General features: G+C 42.3%; 2 protein-coding genes across 4 annotated transcripts in view; both read right to left on the bottom strand.

The window, feature by feature from the left end:
• Nucleotides 1–2,210, bottom strand: part of MAML2 (mastermind like transcriptional coactivator 2) — a 210,524-nt gene extending 208,314 nt beyond the window's left edge. The window contains exon 1 of the mRNA XM_053971227.1: nucleotides 1,773–2,210. Coding sequence (XP_053827202.1) covers nucleotides 1,773–2,168 — 396 coding nt within the window. The 5' untranslated portion in view covers nucleotides 2,169–2,210. The remainder of the gene's footprint in view (nucleotides 1–1,772) is intronic.
• Nucleotides 2,211–8,081: 5,871 nt separating this feature from the next.
• On the bottom strand, nucleotides 8,082–22,340 carry CCDC82 (coiled-coil domain containing 82). 3 transcript variants are annotated; one of them, XM_053971394.1, is made up of 8 exons: nucleotides 22,221–22,340; nucleotides 21,463–22,038; nucleotides 20,777–21,011; nucleotides 19,577–19,669; nucleotides 17,500–17,624; nucleotides 16,804–16,974; nucleotides 11,343–11,528; nucleotides 8,082–10,784 (listed from the first exon to the last, which is right to left on the bottom strand). In XM_053971394.1, the coding sequence occupies exons 2-8, from the start codon at nucleotides 22,015–22,017 to the stop codon at nucleotides 10,719–10,721; spliced, it is 1,431 nt and encodes a 476-aa protein (XP_053827369.1). In that variant the 5' UTR covers nucleotides 22,018–22,038; nucleotides 22,221–22,340; the 3' UTR covers nucleotides 8,082–10,718. The 3 variants fall into 3 exon arrangements, with proteins under 3 accessions (XP_053827369.1, XP_053827368.1, XP_053827367.1); XM_053971393.1 differs by having other exon boundaries at nucleotides 22,198–22,340; XM_053971392.1 differs by having other exon boundaries at nucleotides 22,163–22,340.
• Between the last annotated feature and the right edge of the window lie 1,552 nt (nucleotides 22,341–23,892).

The raw sequence follows: 23,892 nt of genomic DNA on the forward strand, positions 1-23,892 counted from the left end.
CGATGCTGTTTCATGAGCCAGCATTTACTCGGTGTCAAAACATGGTTCAGGGCCCCAAACATCATGCTCACTTAAGTCACACACCTTGTCAGCACGATTACTGAAGGCTGGCGTGCAAAAATGATGGGGACTTTGTCAGACCTTTTGCTTCTCAAGGACACGTGTCTGTGGAGTTTCCTGGGAGGTAACGCAACATGCAACATAGAGTGAGGGCCGTGCATAGCATCTCCAGCAAGCAGCAGGCTAATAGCCATTAGTGATATTTCAGAAACAAGGAAAACCTCTCCGCACTTAGATGAAAATCTTTCAGTATTTTCTTGGGAGTTCTTTCATTTCACATTTCCAAACATCTGTCTCCAGCTATTTCATAATAATAGTAACAACTAGCAAAAAAAAAAAAAAAAAAAAAAAAAAAAAAATCAAAACAAACAAACAAAACAAAACAAACCAAACATAGGCCTGTTGCCTGATTTCAGAAAGTGACTTTTTCTGGGATGTACACTATTAGGCAAAAGCCATTTTTTTTCTTTTCCAATAAGGCAAGTGTAAAGCATTACATTAATACACACTGGAAAAATAAGATAATGGCTTTCTTGATTGTGACGAGGAATGTGGGGAGATTTAATCTGAGCACTGAGTCAGGTGGAAGCGCCTAAACTCCCCTCGGACACAATGTTATCGCATTTAACGCTTACATCATCACCCTCACGAATGATGCTGAGTAACGCAGCCCCAAACGTCGATCCACGCACCGCACGGGTAAGAAGGGAGAAACGACCACAAAGGTCCCGTTTTAGCATACGTCAGGCACTAAGAAAGATAAGTTTGATGTCTGGAGCAGAGGGAGCGATCTATTTTCAGCCGTTCGAATAGCAGCCGGGGGCCTATCAGGATGCAATCACTCCTCTCAATGTTTCGCATGTGTGCCGAGAATTAAGAGTTGGGAGGCAGCACAGCGGAGCATACGCCTTCAAAAGCGTGGTGCACTGACTGCTCGTAATAAAGTAACAGGAGACAAGGCTTCGCCTCCTTGACACGTTCAGAGCAATTTCCAGTTGAAAAAGGTCAGCGTATCATTTACAGAGCGGCAGTGCCTGGAAAACTCTCGTAAGTGTGCTCCGCGAAACACTCTGGGTGACAATAACAACCTGAGCATCGCTGGCGAGGCCGGCGCTCGGAGCTGCCCGCAGGAGCGGGCGCTCCGCTCCGGGCAGTGCCCGCTGCCCCGGGTGTAGGCACTGCCCGAGTTCCAGGGGCACGGCTGCGAAATGACCTGAAATAGGTGCCTGAAGCCCTGATGAACGGGGGAGTGGGGCAAGGGGAACAATTCTGAACGCAGGTGATACTCGAGCGCTACTTTTCACCCTTGCTCGGGGACGCGCTGACAGCGTCGGCTGCCCAATGCCCTCCTCGAGGATGCCGCTGTCACCGCCTTGTCAAGGCGCGACGGCAGAGGCGCGCGACGCGTTTTTAGGTGCACAGCGTGATGTAAAAAAGACCCCAAAGCAACACCCCAAGCCGTCCCAAAATCCCTTCGAAGAGCGCACACACACACGCCCTCAGCCCCCCGAGCTCGGCGCCTGCCCACCGCTCCTCACACACTGGATGCCACCGCGGGTCCGGCGCCTGGCGGGGCCCACCCCGCGGCGCAGCGGGCCGAGCCCACGGACACCGCCGGGCCCGCGGGACGGCGCGGGCAGGGCGGGAGCCCCGCGGAGCGAGCGGGGGCTCGGCGCGGCGCCTCCCCGCCGGCAGCGGGCGCTGTGACTCACCGCCAGGAGCGCCGAGGCGCGCTGCTCCCCCGCCGGCTGCTCCCCGTTGATGCCGCCGTTGCCGAGGAGGTGCTGGTGGTAGTCCGGGGGCGCCGCGCCGGCGGCAGCGGCGGCGGCGGGGGCGGCGGCCGCCTTGGGCTGCTTGCCGGCCTTGCGGGCGCCCTGCCCCTGCTGCACGAGGTGGAGGAGCTGCAAGGTGCTCTCCCGCTCGCGGTCGGAGCTCTCGGCGCGGCCCCGCTCGTAGCGCCCCTCGCAGCTGAGGTGGTGCTGGCGGCAGACGGCGATGCGGGCCCGCAGCCGCTCCACGATGGCGCTGTGCACCCGGGGCGCCGCCGGGCCCCCCCCCAGCAGCCCGGCCCCCAGCCCCGCGGCCTGGGGGGGAGCCGTGTCGCCCATCGCTGGCTGCCGGTCCTGGCCCTCCGGATGGGTCGGTCCTCACTGCCGCATGGAGGAGGGCGGGGGGGGATGGGGGGGGAGGCGGGGGCAGCGGCGGGAGCCCGAGCCCGGGGGCTGGCGGCGGGGCGGAGGGCGGTCAGCCCCGCGCCCCCAGCCCACCCCCGCCCGGCCCCCGGGCGGTGACGGCCCCGCGGGGGGTTGACAGATCGGGGGGCGGGAGGGGGTCGCTAGGGCTGCGCCAGCATCGGCCGGCGGGAGGGGCGGGGGTCGGGACCGGGCAGCCCCGGTCGAGGGGCGCCCGGTGAGGGGGGACGGCGGGGCTCCGCCGGGGGAGGAGAAGGGGAAAAAAAAAAAAGCCAAATAAAGCGAGCCGCTGCCTTCAAAATTAATCCCTGGACGAAGGAGCTCTCCGTCGGGAATGAGTGAGACTTGGCAGGTTTATTTGGTTTATTTTATTTCGGGGGAGCGGGGGGTGTTATTCCTTGAAGTGAAAATTTAAGGCATTGCCGTGGTCGGCGGCGCGGAGAAACCCCCGGTGGACCGAAAATCTCGTAGGTTAGCTGGAGTGGGTTTGTTGGGGTTTCTCTCTCTCTCTCTCTCTCTCTTTTTTTTTTTTTTTTTTTTTTTTTTTCTTTTAAGTCTTTAGTAAATGTGCAAATAAAGAGCCGGGGAAGGAGGAGAAAGAGGAGGAGGGTCGGGTTAGTTCAGTCTTTGTGCTTTCTCGTTTCTCTCGCCCGCTCGTTGCTGGCCACTCTGCGGCGTGGTGACTGTGTCCGGCTGGCTGCCACTAAACTGTAGTTCCTCTAAAAATCAGAGAGACAGATTCCCCGGTCCGGAACAATGTCAGTCAGTGGACTTCCAAATCACGCTTCGCCTTCACTTAATTCAGCCACTGGATAAATCCGTATTGCTTTCAGTGCTCATCTCCCCCCTTAGTATTAAGCAGCAAGCTACGGACACAGGCAAAGAACTCCTCTCGCGTACTTTCCCTTTTACTCCCAGATATTGAACAGTTTCAAGTACAGTTTCAAGAAAAGCACGGAGTAGGGGGGAGAAGGGGAAGAGGGGAAAAAAACCCCAAACGAGCAACCCAGCCCCTCTTCAGACAGTAATTACAAACGGAGAGTTGCACTTACAAACTTCCAGCATTTTGCCCCCAGAACAGTCCAGCAGCCACTTTTCCTTTGTGTTTTTGTATATTCCATGCCCGCGCTGGCGGGCGGGTGTTTGCCGGTGGGCTGTCGGCGCTGCCGGTGCCGGAGCTGCCCGCGGCCCCTCCGTGCGGCGCGGCGCGGCGCGGCGCGGAGCGGAGCGGAGCGGGGGCGGGAGGCGGGTGTCACCGACAGAGAGCGCGGCCGGGGACGCGGCGCCCGGGAGGCCGGGGCGAGGCGCGGAGCCTCCCAGCGGCCGCCGAGGGGAGTCGGGCTGCCGCTGCCGCTCCCCGGGAGGTATGTGCATGGGAGGAAGCCAAGGAAATCCCCGCTCCCCTCTTCGCCCTCTACCTGGGTGCCGGGCCGGGCGCGGAGCAGCTGCCGAGGAGCGCAGCCTCCCGCGCTCTCCCTCCTCCCCCGGCGGCGAGACCTTCAGGCGGGTACGAGGGAGTTCTCAAATAAATCACGGCGCTGTGCTCCTCTACCAGCTGGATTTCTCTGGAACAGACGGTATAAAAACAAGCAGCGCGTTCTAGGGCGCTCGCATGCACGGGACGAGTGCACGACACGAGGTCAGGCTCGGGATGTGGGAGCTCCGCGTGCTGACAGGAGCTTCTTGGGTGTCCAGGGCAAGTCACGTAGCGCCTGCACTGTGGTTCCTCCCCGGGAAAGCCGCAGGCTTGGTCCTTCTCTCACCCGGGTCCTCTATTTAGAGCAGGGCAATTTTAGACTGTGAGATCTGGCCTCTGGAACTAGCCTTGCTGCAACTGGCAGCTGTCAGGTTATGCGTGTTGTTGTAGGTGAGCTGTAAAGGAGGATGCAGAAATAGCTGGGAGCTGGCTGACTTTATTAAAGCAATATGCTGTTGTACTACTGTGGCTGCATTAGCCAAATTCCCAAATACCTCTGGGAATAAAAATGGCCCCCAAGAATGCAGAAACACATCCCTGATGGAGAACCTCCAAGGTCTTTTGGGACTGTACAGCCCTTAGTAGGTGGGTGCATTATCTCTCTTTCAGTTCTGCAACGGGTCTAGTCAGAAAAATACACTAATTTCATCTCAGCACACTGAGACCATTAAGCTGAGGATGAGGAACCCTCTCAGGTGTTTTTATCCCTTTCCAAAGTCATGCAAATAAATACTTTGAATGCCAGTGAAGTGACACATTCCTGGAATATCCCCCAGAATATAAAAGATATGCAGCATTAGACATACAGAAAATATAAAACCCCCCACTTCTATGACCTCCTTCATGTGGCAACAAACATGAAGGTTTATTGCAAGATGTGGGTTTCCAGGTTCTGGCTTGGTGAGCACCAGCCAGAGCCTCCAGCACGTTCAGACCCATGTTTGTCTCAGCAAATGCTTTGAGACTTTGCTGAGGGATAAGGTCTGTGGGAGAAGGTTTGGGGCTGTGCTGCCTTCAGAGGAAGGCATTATTGCTAACAGGAAAAAGTTTTTTGTTGTTGTTTAACCTTGAACAACTGAGGAAGAGTGGGTTATTATTTGATATGAAACAGTAGCTTGAATCTGTTTAGAACAGTGGGTTGGCACAGCTGGAAAATAAAATGAAACTATAATGTTTGTAAAATAGTAGACAATGTTACCTTTGCTTCAGGCCTTGCTTGGTCTTTTATTTGTTCTGTACAGCTGAGATGTCATTGCTGTGTTTAAGGGAGTCAGTCACAGAACACATGTGCAACAGTAAAACACGAATCTCATGGAGAATAAGCGAGAGTGTTTTAAATGATGGCTTAGCTGTGTTTTTCAAAGTGATTGTGGGAATATGAAATCCATGGTGCTGCTCCAGAAGCTACCAAGACAGCTGGAGGAATTCTTTCTCTCTCTCTTACAAGACTTCGTAGAACTCAGAGAGTGATCTTTCGAAACAAAGATTTTTTTTTTTTTTTTCGTTTTAACTTGAGACGTTTAAGATGCGCTTTTTGCCAAGCAGCATCTCGAGAGTTCGGTTTGTAGTTTGATCTCTCCTTTCCGAGGCGAGAGGCAGCCGGCTGCGGGGCTGTGCTGCGAGCTCTGCTCGCTCAATCCGCAGCAAATGCTGCCCCTGGTGTTTCCGAGCAGGAAATACCCCACAGCCATCCCTCGGCTTTCCAAGTTTTGTTCAGAAGACCCTGGCGAGTGTCACCAACCCCTGGATACTGCCGTCAGTTTTGGACTGGTTGGTTGTCAATTTTCTTAAAAGCAAACGGTTCTTAACACGTTGTAACATCCCTTGTGATTAGTGGCATTCTCATAAGCACACTCAGGATAAAACAACATAACAGGTCCTTGAGCAATTAATTACTTTATTCCTTCTGTTGACACTAATTTGTGACCTTTTTACCTGACATTGTAATCTCATATGAACTGTCATGATTGAGCATTTTTTCTGTTTGAATTCCCTACTGCTGTTGAAGCTCTGAGTTTCAGCAAAGAGCAGCAGCCCCCTCCAGATGAGAAAAGCACTTAGTTGTGCTGGGTTCATAGCCAGGAATTCTCACCATAGACATCCCATCATGATAATAACTTTCCAAATATTGAACAAAAAGACTGTGCTGAACCTGTGTCACCTAAAATCTTGAGTGCATGCTTCAGTATCAGCACATGCCTCATTCATCTGTGTTTAGAAACCACATATTAAATTGCTTCAAAGTTACATTAACTCCACTGGAACGGCATATTAAGTATACTTAATACCAACCTTACAGAGGATTTTCTGAACTCGAAGCTTTGAATTTTCAGCCATTTCTATTATTTACTTTTCAGTGAGGGTTCTTTGCCCTTTGCCATTTTGATTTCCTGGGGTATTCCCAGCTAGGCTTATGTATGATGCTGCTCACCTGGCAAATCGTTTAACTTTGAAGCACAGTCTGACTGCACCCGAGCCAGTTTTCTAGTCTTTAAATTTTGGGCACAAGGTGCTTGCAATTGCTGCTCAGTTTAAACTGTAAAGGAAGCAATTGTTAATAGAGCATTTCTGGTTGGTTTTGTTTGTTCGTTTGTTTTGGTTTTTTAAACTAATAATAATTAATCCAAGGAAACTGTGTTTATATCTTACTTAATAAACAATAGGGGAAGAAACCCCAAACAATCCCATGCCACCACTTACTACCTAGACAATTACCAACATTCACATCAATTATTTAGGGAGGTGGAGCCACTGACGGGGTTAGTATCAGGTTCTTTTAATATAATTTCACATATTTCTCATATTATTCCTTGGCTGGTAGATCATACTTTTCTACATTCTTCTGTCTAGTCTCTAAATTCAGATTAGAAATTGGTATTTCTTCTCAAAGCAGAATCAGAAAGGCAACTTTTTAAACTCTATGTGTGCTGGGTATTTCTCTTGGAATGGTATTGTATTTGCAAGTGTTTGTGTAGCACACATGCACACTAGCCCACTCTGTTTATCCAGACAGACTTAAAAAAGGATAAAACTAGAAGTCTTTGTTTATCCAAATAAATGTAAACTAGAGGAGTTAAGCATGGGAATTGCCTGTAATTGCCTGCTGAAGTGCTAAAAATAGCTGCTTTTTGGAAACAGAAGCCTTCACTGTCAAAAAAGTGGCAGTAACAGCTATCTACTATTAGCAAACAACTTTCTTTCCAAAAACAGAAGGACACAGGGAGAAAAATAGCTTCTTTTCATACTTCACTGCAAGAACTGGACAGAATATAGACCAAAAAGAACCTCCTGTCCCAGAAGTACATTGTGTTAGTGAGCCTGATCCTGTGCATAAATACCTTGTGTGAACTTCATCATTATCACCGTCTCTAGTTACAGTTAAACTAGAGCAGATTATCAAAACATTACAGGAACTAAAGTAATTTCCAAGTATGATCATTAATCACCCGTGAAAAGTCTAATCGCATACTGAGCTCTCTTCATTGTTCCATTAAGACAGGTACTTTATCTTAATTAGAGCTACTGCTTCAAAAATTAACACTAAAAACAATTTAAAATATCCTACTGGAACAAACATTTTATTCTCTCACCTCCTAACTCCATTCAGCTTCTCTGATGTGGAAAAAAAAGCATGAAAGACTGGTCAGATTTCTATCTTCTCCCATCATTAGGTATTTGCACATTTCTTTTTTTCTGCTAGAAATATTCTTACTGATTGTTTCTTTATAAAGAAAGTCTTAGGGCTAAGAGTCTTCTTTGTGCTTCATGCTGTACTAGCATTTGCAGACAAACCTGGAAAATTTGATCTAAATTTTTACATATTTACTCTTCTAAACAATTTTTTAACTTCCTGTGGTGAAGACAAATGTAAAAGTGATGTAATGACACTTCATATTTGCTGTCTTTTAGAAACACTTCAGATACAACAACAGCCACAAAAGTATTATCACTTCCTCCCATCTCAGTGAGGCAAATATCAGAGTTTAAGAGACACAATACACACAAAAACATCAGCTCCTGCCAAATCAACTATCTGTTTCTTACCGAAGCAGAAATGAGTGCTTTCAATTTACAGCATTTTCTTAGTCCCACTAATGATACCACAGCCGAGACTAGTAAACCTATGGAAGTACTTTCTACCTAGAAGTTCCATCAGAATACTTTTGTTTACCTGCTAGCAACAGAAAAAACAATGATCTGGAAAAAAAATGCTGTAGATAGTACACACTTTTTAGGTGAATAAAGAGGAGGTGAGAAACAAGTCTGGGATATCAAAAAATGAATAGCATGGACCATTTCAATTTCCAATCAAACTGTATGTATCCTTGAAATATTACCCGTAATCAGGAAGCCAGAGTTTCACAAACTTATTCTTTATTTTGGTAGTGAATTGTTTTAATGTAGCAAAATGAGAGATCAGCCATTCATTTTGACAACAAAATTTTAAAGCAAAGTCATAGTCTTGAGAGTTTTCAGAATATTCATATGGTAGCAAAAGTCAGGACCAGCCAGGAAGGCTCTAAGAGGACATATTCTATTACATGGTACAGAACTCTTTTCATAATGGTTTTCTCCTTTGTAAGAATTAAGGTACACCAAATGTATGTTATGTTCTAGAGAAGCAAACCAAACTATACAGAGATTTTGTTAACAGAAAGAAGTGAGGTATCAATAACTAAAAGGGATATATTCAAGATAGATTCCTGAGTACTTTTAAGTTGATGGGTGTGTTCCCACCAATATTCCCAGAACAGAGAATAGGGAGGGAAACCTTCAGCTTTGGTAATCAGAGAGATAGATATAAGACATACCAAACCTCAGTAGGTATGGAAAAATATCTTCAATGTAAGTTTACTTGAGAGCAAGTCTCAATCTGTTTACTGGGAATTTTCATCTTGGTTTTGTATATCTTGTATCTACATGTGGTAAAAACGAGTACTGATGCTACTAACTCAGCCTAATAGCATTTAAAGCATTGCTGAATTTCAAATCCTTAAAAAAGTAAAAGCAGTTAATTTCTCACAACAAATGCTAGAAAAAAACAGTAGTGAATGATAAATCTAAGGAACAGTATGTAAAAAAGGCAGCAGATATTCATTGTTAAGCAATACATCTGGTAGCAGTTGCCTACCCAACTGGCATATCTGTTCCCAGTAAAGTGGCAAAACAAATGTGGTGACTTCTTATGGACAAATCTATGAGAAATCAGGTTCCATTAGTTTTACTGCTGAGAGTAACATGTTAAAAGGATTCAGTGTGTTAACAGTATCTTTCACTAAGTTGTTCAGCCACAAAAGACTAATAGAGTAAGCGCATACAGTAAGATGTAGGATTCAAAACACTGTGCCCTGCATTTTATCTTAGGCTATATCTGATTCTTTTTATATGCAGCCCAAAATACAGGGACAGAAACACTGAGTAATTTGGGTTGGAAGGGACCTTTAAGGATCATAAGGGCCAGGAATATCTTCCAGTATACCAGGTTTCTCAAAGCCCCATCCTGACCTAACCTTAACACCCTTCCAGGGGCGGGCACGCACATCTTCTCTGGGTAATCTGTGCCAGTGCCTCATAAACCTCACAGTAAAAAACTTCTCCCCCTATGGCCATCTATACCTACCTTCTTTGAGTTTAAAACTTGTTGTCCTGTCACTACAGGCCTTGGTAAAAAGTCCCTCTCCATCTTCCTTGTAGGCCCCCTTTAAATAGTTAAAGGTTGCAATAAGGTCCCCCAGAGCCTTCCCTTCTCCAGACTGAACAACCCCAACTCTTTCAGCCTATGTACAGCCAGCCCTGTGATCAATTTAGTGACCCTCCTCTGGACTTGCTCCAGCATGTCCTGTCTTTCCTGTGGTGGGACCCTACAGCTGGATGCAGCTCTCCAGGTAGGGTTTCATAAGAGCAGAGGGGCAGAATCACCTCCCTCAGCCTGCTGGCCATGCTGTTTTGGATGCAGCCCAGGACACAGTTGGCTTTCTGGGCTGTGAGCACATATTTACAGTTCTTGTCCAATTTTTCAGAATGGGCAGTACCATACTTAGCCCTTCCAAAATCCTTCAAAATCTACTCTGATTTGGGTTTCATGCAATTCTGGCATGCCATGCATCTTGTTTCTGACTAACTCCTTCTTTCTGTTAAGTTACACTGGAAGAATTCTTGCTTATCTTGCATGGGCATATTAATCCATTCTCCTAGGACTGCAGTTACTCCAAGTTGCTGCCATTACGTTTGTACAATGTAACCTGATGTTTAAAATCTCAGTAAATTGCCCCAGCCACTTATCAGAGACAGCAATGTGGGCCCATGTGTTCATTTAGATGGCTAAGCCAGGCTCAGTCTGTATGACGCCCATGCTGTGACTCATCACCTACTTTCTCAAGAGAGGAATGACTACTGTGGTGCAAATGCAGTCAGGACTGCAGAGTATTTCCTCTGTTGCCTTGCAACTGTCTATAGTGATTCCCTCAGAGGAGAGGAGAAATACTGATTCCCCAGAGGACCAAATTGCATTTGGGTCCTGTTTGTTGTAACTATCATTCTAACTGACTGGACTTACTTGCACATAATGAACAATAAGGAAGGTAAGATACAAGTCCTAAGTTCTAGTATAAGAAAGCCTTACCTTTCCAATATGCCCACTTCAAAAGATCTCAGCATCTCCTCTGTTCTCTACAAAGCTGCTCAATCTGAATAGGTGGAAATTTTATTTCACAAGTAAATAGATATTGAACTGATATTACTAACAGTAGTAAACTTAAAGTAATTAATGCAGTAAGACTGGAAGGACTGATTTGGTAAAACTTTGGATTTGTATTGATACAGATAAGAAAAAAAAGATACAGCACATTATCAAACTAATTTAAAGGCATATGAATTTAGGTGTAACAGCCTACATAGAAATCTTGAAGTCCGGGCAGAGATAAAGTGCATGCAGATGAAGTAGGCCATTCACATTTTTAAAGATGTCTTTCAAAGAGCTATATGACCTCTTAATCAATTTTTTCTTCTTGAAAATTGTCTGCATCTTCCATGTAATCTTCAAGTTCATTGTATCTCTGTGAATGAAATAACATTTGTACAATTTATCCATATTTAATAACTGTATTATGTAAAGACTGCTTTTTCTCATTCAACACATGACCAAGCATGCCAATAACAATTTAGAAGCTGTATCTAAAAGCATACTAAATGCAATTGTACTACAAATTGTCTTAAAATAGTTCATGAAGTGGTTCTGAGCAATTAAAAGTTCTTCAGTGTAAACAGAATTCTAAAATATTCTTGCTGTGGCTCATGTACATCTTTCCCGTCTTTCCAAGTTACAGCTCAAGTTTGTTGTGTTGCTGCTTTCAAATTAAACAGGGGCCTGCCCACCACAGCCCAGAGATCACACAGCTGTCAAAAAGCTTCATGTCAAAAGCTGATACAAACTCTGCGTGAGCACAGCAGCAGACCACTGTTTGAAACACTGGGTCAGCAGAAATGGGGGAATAGTTGAGCTGAGTTGTATTATTGATGAACAGTAATTCAGAACTGATCCATTAAATGAGACATTTTATCTGAACTTACTTTCATCTGCTTAGAAAAGAATACAGGGAATAACCCAGTCATACCTTCTGAATCCACCCAGTCTCTTCCAAGTGGCTGAAAAGCCGCTCTACAGTGTCTTTGACTGGTTCATCCTCAACACCATCTGATTCAACAATGGAGCAGCAATTCATGTATAACTTGTACTTGAAGTGTTTCAAGTTGTGATAAACTCTTGTACGATTTGCACACACTGTGCCAACCTTCAAAACCTAGGCCAGAGCAAACAAATCATTCCCTTGGATAGAACAATGATTATCTTTACAATATACAGAATTGGTGGACTAATCTAATAAGATTTAATCAGTGAGTCCAGGAAACTGTTTGGAATAATGAAATAAACAGAATGACACTACATGAATAAAATTAGCACAAAACAATGTAGTTTTCACAGCCACAGCAGAAAGATTTTTGAGCAAGCAGGCAGCCAGCAAGTCCAAGCAATGGCAGCTTATCAGTGCTGTCTTCTTGCAAACACAATCATATTTGTAATTGGTTATATCTTTCCTATCTCCTGGTGGAACTTTGTTACAAAATCACTAACACTTTAGACAATCATCATACTGTGAAAGCAGAGGAAGAGGAATTATTTGCTTACTTTTGCTTAATATGTAAGTACTTCCTAGGGAGTTGAAATACCAGTTTTAACATTTTGTAGACTGAATTATATTCAATATTTCTTCAAGAAATACATATAAACACATATAGGCATATACCTCACAGCACTTACTTAATAAATGGAGAGGTTGAATTTCAAAAAAATAAAATCTGAACTTGAAGTTTTATACAATACAAACATTAATCTGCAACTGTCTGAAAGGAATAGCCAAGCTATGATGGTGCAGAAAATAAAGCCTCTGCATCTCCCAGTTATTACCAGTTTTACCTCTTTGATTTCCATGCAGAAAAGATGGACCTGACTTATTTCACAGTTTTTTCACTGCAGTATTTAGAGGTAAAAAAATGGCAAAATTTGGCCTGATGATGTCACACTAATGTCTTGTCACACCTTTCCATAACAAGTATGTAAATGGTTAAAGTTTCTGCATTAGTAATGAAAGCTACCTGCAATTGCATTGTTGTTTTATCTTAATGCATATATATATATATATATATATATATGAATCAACTAAATTTTAAGTTGCAAAACAGTTTTTTCTGAGCCACAAAAGTGATATCTTTTATTGCTAATAATCTGAACATTCTCAAATTACAAGGTTATGTTTTAATTAATGCTTACAACACACATTTCAGGGAGCTCTTCTGAATGCATGACCAAATGTTTGCATCTGTGAGCAGTTCCCCAGAACACCTAACCTACCTGTGCAACCTAGCACTAGCTCTATCTGCCAACAATGAAAGTAACAGAAAAGTGTATTTTTAAATATTATGTAAACAGAATTTATGTGTATTAGTTATATATTTTTTAACTATATTCATATATCTTAATTTCTTAAATGTATTAACCAGCAGCTCAGTGGGTATCACCAGGCATAGTATCCATTAAGTCAAAAGAGACACACTAAATTAAAAGAACTTTCGATCTGACCTACAGTAAATTGTTTTTAATTGAAATTTTAAACATTTTGAGATTAAAAATGCCTATTACTATATTTTAATTTTCTACTGATCATATAAATGTTATACCTATATACAGCTCAATTTTTTAGTATCCCCCAAACTGAAAAACTAAGGCTTGTGTTTGGTGCTGCAGGTGCTTCTGAAGTGCAAGACCTACCAACTGCTGCTGAGCCTTGATTAATTCAAATTTCCAGAAGCACTATTTCAAATACTGCAGCAATGAAGAACTGAGCTGCACTGTTTTGTAGAGCATTGCACAGCTTTGCAAGTATCCCAAACAATGAGGTGTGGCATTTGAACACGATGTGATATGAAATAGGAGATACCATCTTACATCAAACTGATGGCCCAGCGCTCTCCCCTGTGACAGCTAGCAGGAGATATGTAGAAAGTTAGTATAAGACCTAGCACAAACATTAGAATGATCATAAGATTACCACACATTTTCTGGCAGTTAAGAGTTAAGATTGTCTGCATCATCCCAAATACCATGTTCCATAGTGTGAAAGAACCTTCCCCAAGAACCTGTCTAATTCATTTTGGGACCCAATACTATTTTTCTCTTCCAAAATATCCTGTGGCAGTGGGTTTCATAGCTTATTTATGTATGACATGGAGAAATGCCAAAGGCAAATAGCTAGATATCGTATAAATGTAACTATGTATTGTGTTTTTAAGCAAGAAGATAGTCTAAAAATACAATGCTATTTCAGCATGCAGCTTTGGAAAGAATCTCAGCACTGTACTCTATTTTTTTCCCCTCACAGTTCTTAGTCCCTCTGTATTAATGCTTAACTTATCTACTCAAGCTGGCCCTATCAGCCAAAGTTGTGTTAAATCACTTTGTATGGAACGTAGGAGCATGGTTGAACAATAGCACAACATGTAGTGACTGAATCCATGTCCTCTAAGCATGTTTATAAACAGAACACCAAGACTGAGGACTAGGAAACAGTTTATAACCCAGGTGACATAAGGAAGTGTGGGGGACACTTAATATCGCTAAACCTTGTGATTGCCCATGATCAGAGGGAAATGAGAATTGGCACCTAAACAGTGAACCATCACTGCAAGCCTAAGCAAAATTGGAACAGCTGTTTCTCTTCTCTTTCTACTGGCAAAGCAGAATACTTCAGAGATGAGAGAAAAGCAAAGTTTTATGCAGAAGAAGGAGGTTGAAGGTCTGGTTTTGTTCTCTTCACATCCACTTTTCTTGGGTATTTTCAAACAAATCTATAGAAAATAGTCCAACTACGTGTTTCCATTCAATTTGATCTGTCAGTCCTGAACTGCATTCTCTATCAGTCAATTAGGCTTGTGAAATGGCAGTTTTATGTAGCTCTGTGAAACTTTTTTTCTTTTATCTTTGTTTCTAAATTGGCAGAACAAGTTGTTCAATGCATTGCCAGCAGAGCTTTAAAGACAACTTGAGAACAGTACTTCTAGCAGTCTAAACTGCAGGTCACCGTAAGAACACAAATGTTGCATTACAAGACACTATCAAACATGACTGGAAAGTGCTCAATTACTCTCTCTCCTGAGCCTCCTTAGCAGCCACTGAACTATATACTGAGCAGGCACATAGCAGATGTCCCCAGATGCTGGTGTACACAGGGTAAAAAAAGCTCTCATTTTGTCCTGCTAAGCCAAAGAAGACAAAAATGAACTAGCAAGCTAGTTCAGTATTCCGTAGGATATTTCAAGTTTTTTCCAAAGTGAAACATAGCCAACACTTTATGCAGGACAACATTTGGTCAGCAGTGAGGGAACTGCTACTGTTATTTCCAAAGTTAAGCTGAAAGTTAGGTAAAGATTAAATTCTTGTGCTAGTTCACTAATTATTTCTGGTTAGGTAAGCCATGGAAAACGAAGTATTTTTAAATTAGTGATCTGTATGTAAGGAAGAATGCCTATGACAGACTGCAATATCAGTCTTGGCATGATTGCAGAGGATTTACTGTTTTCCTACAATAAACAGGATTAAAAAGGGGAAAAGCCTAGCTTTCTTGACTGTCATGCACATACATACTTTTCAAAACAGAATATCAGCAACTGCTGCTCAGAATGGTCTGTAATATAAGAAAAACTCTGTTACAATTTTCAAGCTCCTGCATTACATGCAGAGCCTGCATGATGACAAAATGATAATCCTGGTGACAGCTCTCAAATCTGAAAGTTAAAGGATTCGCAAAAACCCAGACAATACAGGTTTGAGCTTCAGTAAGGTACGCGTCCTGTTTGACATGGGCTTCACTTCATTTTTACTTAAGAAATCCTATTATACCTCATTACCAAATATACTGAAAAAAACCCCTTGTTATGGAACTTTTTTATTTTCAACAAATACTGTGAAGAACTTGTTGAAAATAAAAAAGTTCCATAACAAGGGGTTTTTCTCACAAGCTGTGTTCAGAAATTTTACACTCACAAATAAAATACCATCTGTGTCTCCTGAAAGGGAAGAAAGGCAGAACTTGGATATCAGCTTGGTAAAACAACTGTAGCAATATTTTATTCTTGACAAATGAAGTGCTTTGAATTTATCGTAAGAGGTCATGAATTACATTACTGAAGTTCATATGCATACCTAATCATAACAATTACGTGTAGCTGTAATTTTGAAGGGAAGATCTCTAAATATTAGAAACATTCAGGTTCTTGAAAGTCAAGGTTTTCAAAAGGCTCAGCTGTGAAATAAATCTGTATTAGGCTATTATTAAATTATTTTAGGTGACTTCTTAAATCACCTAAAATGACTGCCTAATGGAATATTATGTAACAACATGAAAGATGCCTTTTAGTTAAAAAAAAAAATCTAACCCAAAATGTTCTACAATGTCACACTACGACAGGAAATAACTCACACAAGCAGGCTAGATGTAAAAGGGAAGAAAAAGAACCAAAAAAGCAAACTTTATTTTCTGACTCCACTATATATAGAATAGCAAAAGTGACAGTGGATTGGAGGGTGAAATTACCACCTCTCCAACCACACTGGTCAAAGCAACAATCCACCCAACAATTCTCTCCACCCACAAAGAAGAATGCAAAACAATCATCGTTTATATGAACAGTGTGAGAAAATTCAGTAGAAATATGTAAACATCAGAAGGCATAGAAAACTTTTAGAAGAACTTTAAAACTCTCAAAAGAACAGGGTGACACTAGAAGTGACAACTGAGGGAGAAACAGATGCAAGACTACCTAAATGGAAGTGATCTCTAGTTCGGACAAGTAATTCTGATAATGCAGTAATGGAGGAAGGGCTCTAATAAAATGTATTGATGTAGGTAGGAACAAGTTTTCTTGAAAGGAGATCAGCAACCTCAAGTGTAAATGCATCTGAGATGCCAAGATAATTTGTCCTGAGTGAATAGCTATGTGGGAAATAGCAGATGTGGGAAAAAAAATCTGAAGAATGAAGCAATAAATTTTGACAAGGTCACACTTGGACTGCTAGAATGACCATTGCACTGTTTCACTCAGTGTTTGAACCTAGAGCAAACAAGAACTGTTGGGAGTACAGGTTGACCTTCCAAGTGCTAGAGGCAGAGCAGGCACAGAATTAGCAAACCTAGTGACCCAATATTGAAAAAACCTTACATGCAACAAAATAGAAAACACAATCATTCAGTGGTAAAGATTGTCCCTCATACAGAAAGTTACTTTTACAACATTTCTGACCACCAATCAATGCAAGATTCCTGCCTGGAAAGTCTTAAGGGCATTATAGGCACACACTAAGGTAAAGGAAGGGCTTTTTCATTAAGGGGTAGATGTGAGGAGTAAACAGCACAAGGGTCATTGTGATGCAGGCAAAACCAAAGGTCATAGAAAAACATCTGATTTATTTTCTTGATAAAAGAAAAACTTAAAAATAAAAATATAGTGCTGGTTTGAAATTACCTGTTTATCTTCTGACATGAAGTCATCCACTTCCAAAGTTTCACTATTATAAAGCCTTCCAGAGAGCAACACGTTGAACTTACACCACCGCTTCAGCTCACAGGCCTGACAAGACATATTTTCTGCATTTTGCAAGCTTATGCGAACATCTGGGTAACAATCCACACGGTCCTGAAAAACAGATTCCAAATAACATTAAAGAACCTCTGTAAACTGAATGATGCCTCAAAAAGGCTGCTGAGTACTCTGCACTCACACAAAATTAGTCCTAGAGAAATGAAAGAGATCCAAATTTCATGATTACAGTGATCATTAAATCATCACACCCATGACACTAATTCTCTTCTAGTAATATACATACAATAACTAATTGCTCTATACGGACTTATTTTTGTAGTAGTAGAAGTTTCATGATGAACATACTGTTTACCTTTTTGTGGGAGGAGGAAAAAAATCCTCAAATGTCAACTGCTGAAGTTAGCAGGAGACATGTTCAGGTAGCTGAGAACAGATTCTGTTCTGCTACCTGAATGTTTGTCTGGTTATCAACACGTAAAATATTTCTGATATTTATATAAGCACCAAAACACATTATTTAAGTCAAAGAACAACAGTTGCTATTAAAAAGGATATATAATTATAGTGATTGTTGCACCTCTACAGAGAGTTTCAGCATTTAAAGTAGAATCTACATACCTTGTATCGATCCTTCCAGCGACTTCTACAGATTAAGTTCTCAAGACGAGGCTGAATGAAGCGGTTGTCCAAATAATGAAGCGAGAGCAGCATTTCTTGTGCATACTTCTTTTGTCTCGTTCCATCTGTTCAGTGAGAATCATCACTAATTTGCTGACCACACTATGTTGTACAAGTTCCTTAGATATAATTTTCAAGGATTTTATGCTTCTGCATACTAAGAACTATGAATGGTTTTACTAAACTGTTATTGAATACTGTTATTTGCTACTGTTACCCATAAAAGTGATCTATGCAATCCATGTATCTTGATAAAGGGATATATTTCATTATTTAAAAGGGGTACAAGAATAAACTCCACAATCAAGTCAAAAGCTCTCATTCCAAATGGAGATTGAATCACTCAATCCTATTTAAAAGAATGGAAAAGGAGGAAGCATGTGGGGGAATGTCGTGCTTTTCAATCCATGAAAACAAACTGCTCTGAGCTACTTCAGAGCAGAAATCCTGACAACCCTCTTTGTCACCTATAAAGGTCTCAGAGAAACTGACTTTTACTTCAGTAGCATAGTCAGATGCCTTGAGTACTTCCAAGTACTTCCAAATAGTTACTCAAGCAAAATAAATAAAAAAGCATGAGGATGAGTAAAACTACCACTATTACTGTTTCCCAAATACATGCTGGACTCCAGGAATTAAACAGGACTTCCCTAGATGGAAGCCAATGCACACTGCCCTGGAACTTCAGTGTGCACAGACATAAAACTTAATTCAGCTATCTTCCCATGCCTTCTAGTAAAGCTGTTATCCAAAAAAAGACAGACATGAGAAGGACCACTGGCTATCCAGCTTTCTATATAAAAGTAGTTAATTGTCATTATAGCCACTATAATTGCAATTAACTGTTTTCCACATTCACTTTACACACACTTTTGCAGTATGAGCTTGAAGAGGCTGTGCTAGACCACAAAACAAAATCCCTCCCAATAAAAAACACGTGTGAACTCCAATACGATAGTAGCTGCTCTTGAGTCAAAAGTAATGAAGAGATTCACTTTCATTAACTCAGAACAATCCATTCTATGTTACAAAAATACATTTTTGTAATGCTAGGCTATGTTCACACAATGTTCATGTACAACCTTTAGCTCACCTGCAAAGCTCATTTACTTCCAGTGACTTGGCAGTAAATTCTTACATTTTATTGAGCAGTTATCATTTGAAATAGAAGAAAGCTATTACAACATTAATCTGGCAGTATTTAGTTATTGCTTTTCAAAGGCTTGTTTTTACTCATTGAAACAAAACAAACCAAACACCTGAAAGAACCAGCAGTGGTACTTGAAAGACATTTTTAGCTCCAAGAGTATTCTGAGGTCTGTGGTGTACATCAGTTTCTCCATTCCCTCTTAGTTTCTGATGACATCAAAACCTCCACTCTTGGCATTTCACTAACTCCTTCCATAATCTGACACTGAGAGGCCTCTCCTTAATCCCATCTTTACAGTGCTTATGAAACTATGTGTGAGGCTGTTATTCAGCCCCACTAGGACAAATGTCAAAAAGCACTTCCTCAGAAAGAATAAGACAAGTACTGACTGCAGCTGAAGCTTATTTATCTGATGTGTTAAAAAAAAAAAAGGAAAAAAATATGATATAGAGTCATCTCCATAACTAAAAGCATTTATTATCTATCAATTTCCTAAGAGAAAAAGCTGTGAAGCACAAGAGATTTTGACAAACCAGCTGACCTTGCAATGTTTTCATTGAGATATCTGCTTTGAAACTAATTTGGTTTTCATGCTGGAAAGGTTACTACTGATTAGTAAGACAGAAACACATTCCTAGATCTCAAGAAGGAATTTCAAGCCTTCTGTGCTCAAGAATTGAGTCTACACATTTTTCCAAGATTACGGTATCATTTTCAGATAGAGTCCCCTCTGCTCTCCCCCACCAAAGTTATATAGCAGATTTCAGGACCCTCAGTTCTATAATCAAAAGAAACACCCTTCCCTAGAACAAATGGCTTTATATAACTTTGAATGCATTAATATATTATTTAATGAAATTTACTTACCATATAATGAGCTCAGAAAAGAGTCATCAATTGCATTTATGAGGAAAGCCTTTACTATTCTTTTGAAGTGTACATAATGATCACAGCGAGATACTGGGAAGAAAGCAATACAACCAAAATTTACCAAAAGAAAGAAAAAAAAAAAAAAAAAAAAAGTAAGTAATGTTAGAAGTCCTGTAAGAATTCTTCTTCTCCAGTATTGTAAGTTTATCATTTTAAAGTTATTAAAATGTAGGTTTAGAAATAACTTCAATGCACAACATCCACACCCATAGGATTTTGACTTTAAATTGTGCTTTTTATCCCAACGATCCTACAGAATTTTAACATTCTAAAATCACATGTGCTTCCAGCAAGAAGAGTCCACAGTAAGACCTACAAACACGAAGAGAAGTGAAGAATTTGTTCTACAAATAGCAGAAAAAAATATAAATCAGAGAAGACCAAGCTTATGTTGTGGTCATGGGTTTTTTGCTTGTGTTTTGTTTGTTATGTTCATGTTTTTCTGTCTTTCAAATACAATTCTACCGAGGTCTTCACTGGGGAAGAAATACCACAAATACTTGTGACTACCTACACTAGCAGTGACTGTCCAGTTACTACATACCTACTTCTGAACAACAAAATATAGAAGAAATTAACTTGCATAAGGTTCTGCTTCAAATCTCTCTGCTCCATCCAGAAACTGGTTTTCATAAAAGAATGACTTGAAGAGTTTTCTTGCTCTGTGTAATTTGGCCAAGATTGGCCAGTGAAGTCAGAAACCCCTCTAGACCTCTGGTCCCAAGTCTTCCCACCACAGAATAAAAATACATAAAAAAGACCAAAACAAAACAAAAAAAAACTGAACAAACAAAAAATTCAAAAAATAAAATCCCAAGCCCCAGACTCATAGTGAGAACAGAATTTGGACAGGTTAACATAGCTGCTCTTAGCATAAACCACAAGATCGTAGGATGAAGGATGATGCCTTCAGGCCTCCAAAGGAATGAACTTATACCCTCTCTTTAATTAGATATTTAAAGACTGCAGAAGTTTACTGTGGAAATCAGAATGCTTTCATAATAAATTGAAATCTTTTAGGTATCTGCTTTTAAATGTCATATCCTATTCCTTAGCATTTGCATTCAGCCCATTAATTTTTATTACAGTACTACGAGCTAGTTATACATGAAGAATTATCACTAATTTTGATCTTACACTGTGGGATGTAGTGTGCCACCAGCTCACTGTTTGATGGATTTGGTTGCTTTTGATGTGGCTGATTTTCATTCTTCACATGCTCTGTGTTGTCAATGTCATCACCATCATCATTTTCCTCTTCCTCTACTATAAAATCTTTCATGCTGTCACCGTCAGTTTCACTGCCTTCTGATGATGTGAGAGGCAACTGACAGAATGGCTCCTTTTCTACTGCTGCTTCACTATTAGAATCCTGATTAGAATTTAAAAAGTACTTCAAACACAAGAATTTTCAGTATTTGCACACTACATACACCAGTTAAGATTTTTGACCATCGAATAACACCAGTTGTTCAATTAACAAGAGAGCGCACATTTCCAAAAAATACATTATTCCGTACTAGACAACAATTACTTTCAGCTTTAAATTAGCCATTTCCATGTAGCTCCCTTCAGTCTACTTCTAGGAATTAAGCTAACATGAGATCTCTAAGACACTTCATCAGGTATTCTGCTTCCTGATAAAAATAACTTGATAGATTTTAAGCAGTCAATAGTTATCCAGTTAACGTGACTGTTAAAATATTACAGAACTACTAATTTGTCATGCATTCAAACCCAAAAAATGCAACTGATCTGTACCTCTTAACCTTTCCTGAGATTAAATATTTCTTCCAATTAAATTTCAAAGACAAAACCCCGACCTCACAATTTGCACTGCTGCAGGATCCGCGAGCTGTGCTTTGTCTCACAAGTTCTTTCAATTTTGCAAGCACTTTCTGTTTCCTACTAGTAGAAACATTCTCTGTAGGGCATGTTTTATCAGGCTGCTGTTCTTCAGAATTCTCGTCGTCATCCAGGATACAGCGGCGTTTGGCAGAAACCTTTCTAACAAGTATGTCACTGCCCTCACTTTCATCGCTGTCGTACATGACAGAGGTGCTCAACCTCTTACGCTTCCCAGGCACAACGCACTCATCATCACCATCTTCTGCAACTTCCCCACGGCGGTCTTTCTCCTCCTGATCTGAAGGACTGCTCTCCACAGCCGTTTGATCTTTCTCATCTATTTCACTTTCGGATGCGGCAGACTCCTCCTCCTCCTCCTCAGAGGTGGCTGAGGATTCGTCATTGCTGTCAAGCAGTATGAGCGCTCTTCTAGTGCGTCTCCAATCGACTCGGGATTTGGATGATGCCACTTCTGTCCCTGCCGTCTTATTTCTCGTTTCATATCTTTTGACAGCTGGTTTTAGCCCCATCGGAAAGCTGTAGCAACACACCTAAATATAAACCGGTAGAACAAAGCACTTATTACATTGTGCTATTCAAAGGGAAAAAAAAAAAAAAAAAGAGTACACCTTGCTCCGCATGCTTATGACTTAGCAGCAGCACTAAGAGACTCACGCGGAAACCAGCACCAAACAGAACTCAGCACGCACAGCAACTTCTCGAGAGGCTGCACCTCACTCAGGACGAGCAGAAGTGCCCGCGCCCGGCGTGGCTGCACTGAAGGAATCGGGTCTGGGGCGCCGCTGCCGCTCCCAGGGCCGCCTCCCGACCCGGTGCCGTTCGGGGCCGTTCGGGGCCGTTCCGGCCCGGGATTCCGCGGCTCGCGCGCCGCCGTTTCCCGCCGCGCGCCGCCTGAGCCGCCCAGCGTGGGCTCCCGCCTCCTCCACAGCTCCGCGCACCGCGATTGGCCGCTGCGCCTGTCACTCATCCTCAAGCGCTGTTTACGGAAGTGCGGTCACGCCGCGGTGAGGGTCGGGAGGAGGGTTATGTTTGCGTTGGCGCGCAGTGGCTGGCGGAACGGAGGTTGCAGGTTCGAGTCCCGCCTCGGCGCCCTCCCGGCGCCTCACCCGGAGGTGTCAGGCAGCGCTGCCGTGCGGTGCTTTAATTGTTTGTGCCCGTCCTCGGTGCATCGCCGAGAAAAGTGTGCGTGGCCTTGTGGGCTATGGCACCTCCACAGCGGGGCTGGCAGGGGCCGCCGCTGGTCTGAGGCGCTCCCCGCCAGAGCACCTTCCTCAGCAGTCGTGGGAGCAAACCCGGTGGGTTTGTGAGGAGTGCCTGGGGGGGCTGGGGGTGTCTGACCGGGAGAAAAGTGGGCTCGGGGGCCTTACCGTTCTCTACAGCTGCCTGAAAGGAGGGCGTGGCAAGGATGGGACAAGAGGAAATGGCCTCAAGTTGTGCCAGGGGAGGTTTAGGTCGTACATTCGGAAAAAAATTCTTCCCTGAAAGGATGGTCAAGCATTGGAACAGGCTGCTCGGGGAAGTGGTGGAGTCACCATCCCTGGAAATGTTCAAAAGGCGTGTGGATGTAGCACTTGAGGACAGGTTTTAATGGTGAACGGGATGGTGCTGCTGGGCCAATGATCGGGCTTGATGATCCTAAAGGTCTTTTCCAGCCTTAATGATTCTATGGTGCTGTGAATAATGAGCTTCTGCTGCTTTTCTGCATAAAGCATCTTTGAATAGGATGCTGGATTCTGTTCAGAGCTAATAAACTTGGAGATGCATTTTAATAACAGGATTCATGTCTTCATTTTTCTCCGCTTTGCTTGGTCTGTGGCAGAAAACTGCTGTTACCTTGGAACTTATTCTGCTGACATACTTTGGTACTCTTTTAACAAGATCTTGTAATTTCTTCCATATATTTCTTTAAAAATAGCTGCTAACAAAATAAGGAGAGGAAATCCTAGAAAGGAAAGACAATTATCTTATTTACATAATGAATTTGATATGTTGAAAGGTGTGTACAGGTGTGTTGAATTCCCACCAAAATGTTTATATTGAAAGGATTATAATGGTTATAATTCAAGGATTATATTGCATTAGGGGATTTATAGTCCTGGGCTGACATTTGCTTTACATTTAAAGTCAGTACGTGGATTTTCACATAAATATACGGATCAGAGTTTACCCATGATTTATTATTATCTCCAAAGTGTGGTGAAAGTCAGCATTTTAAGGTGCTGCTCTGTCTCTGGTCTCCATCATATTTCTTGCTTCCAACATCGCCACCTTGTGACAAAAAGCATAAAGGAACCCTGGTGGTGTTACTCCTGTAGTACAGCGGACGGAAATAATGTAATTGCATTGAAAATATTGTATGTAACTAAAGAAAATATCTAGTAAAT

This window comes from Vidua macroura, chromosome 2, assembly GCF_024509145.1.
Source record: "Vidua macroura isolate BioBank_ID:100142 chromosome 2, ASM2450914v1, whole genome shotgun sequence".
Classification (NCBI taxonomy): Eukaryota; Metazoa; Chordata; class Aves; order Passeriformes; family Viduidae; genus Vidua; species Vidua macroura.